The sequence below is a fragment of the Austrofundulus limnaeus genome, unplaced genomic scaffold, assembly GCF_001266775.1.
Source record: "Austrofundulus limnaeus strain Quisiro unplaced genomic scaffold, Austrofundulus_limnaeus-1.0 Scaffold355, whole genome shotgun sequence".
NCBI lineage: Eukaryota > Metazoa > Chordata > Actinopteri > Cyprinodontiformes > Rivulidae > Austrofundulus > Austrofundulus limnaeus.
In genome coordinates, this window is record NW_013952757.1 from 305,314 (window position 1) to 306,850 (window position 1,537).

The following is a 1,537-nucleotide window of genomic DNA, read 5'->3' on the forward strand; positions in this document are numbered from 1 at the left end:
GTTACCAACATCTGGTGAAAATTTCATGTCATTAGCACCTCTAGTAATATATTTACTGAGAAAAATGGTGACGTGTTCAATACTTATTTTATCCGCTGTATATATATGTATTTTTTTGTTAAATGGAAGCAGACGTTATAAGATATTTTTCTTCTTTCTGCTCCTTTTCATTTATTGATATTGTGTTTGTGTTGTGTTGAAATTTTTTGTTTTTACTTAAATGAAAAAAAAAAAAACGTCAAAATCTCAGACTAGCAGGTAATGAAGGCTTCACTGACTTCCAGGAATTATAAGGACATCTTTGATCTGTTATAAGACTAAATAAGCACACGCTGTAAAATAATGCAAGTTGGTCATCTGTTTACTGTTTGTGTGAAGAACAGGTTGTAGGTGTGTGCAGAGGCAGATGAATATTAGGAGTCATTGTACTTAAAAAGCTCGTCTCTGTGAACCACTGAGAAATACTGGAGGTTGAGATGTTTTAGGATCATCAGTCCAGTCAGAAATAAACTTTGTTTCCAAACTAAGGCTGTTTGAAGAGTTATCTACAGCAGGTAAGATACTACATGTTCACAACCTTTTCACAGAACTCCACTAGATGATCTGAAACACTGCTTTAATAGCATAAAATGCTAATATTCACTTATATTTCCAGCTAATGAGGCTATTGTCTGCATCAACACCAATTTCCTGAACAACTCAAAGGTCTGCAGAAAACTTTGAATGATGCTGTAAACACATTACTTACAATAACACACATGAAAAGAGGGATTTGTTTTTACCATTTCAAGAGCTGAGATCTCAAAGCCAGCTGCAGATATGGAGTTGAGAATCTTCCCCGCCAGACCTGTAAACACATGGATATTATTAACCAGCTTTTATGAGCTTTACTCAGACGCTGCAATAAACTCATCCAGCATCAACAGCCTTTGGATGTGTAGTAACAGGGTTGTATAAAGTACCACAAAGTGATGAGTAAAAGTACAAGAATCTTACACAAAAATTACTTTGGTAAAAGTTAAAGTCTCCTTTAGGAATATTACTTGAGTAAAAGTACAAGTATCTTATAAAACTTACTTTGGTAAAAGTTAAAGTCTCCTTTAGGAATATTACTTGAGTAAAAGTCTTCAAGAATCTGATATTTTTTGTGTATTAAAAGTAAACGTATTGATTTAAAATAAGCAGTTAGATTTTCTGTAATAAGCACAGTACTTTTATTTTAATGATTATGTCCTGCTGGAGTGTGACATGCTTTGTTTGTGTACAAACTATCAGAATTTTATATATTTATACTTCTCATTCAACCACAATTAAATTCACTCTATCTAGGAGGCACAATTTATATGGATAGTATTTATTTTTTACAATGACACAAGCTGCAATGAAAACAAGCAAAAATGAAATAAAAGTAATGACTTTCTGCTTCGTCTTTTTAAAACCTGGAGTAGAAAGTACAGATCATTACAAGTGGGAGATGGACTTGGAGGAATCCATATCAGACACAGTTTGGCAAAGAATTATTCAAAATATATATTCG

General features: G+C 32.9%; 1 protein-coding gene across 1 annotated transcript in view; it reads right to left on the minus strand.

The window, feature by feature from the left end:
• Window positions 1-1,537, minus strand: part of nme7 (NME/NM23 family member 7) — a gene marked incomplete at its 5' end in the record, with an annotated part of 46,072 nt that overhangs the window by 22,823 nt on the left and 21,712 nt on the right. Inside the window, 1 exon segment of the mRNA XM_014023040.1 lies at window positions 783-847. Within this exon segment, the coding sequence (XP_013878494.1) occupies window positions 783-847 (65 nt within the window).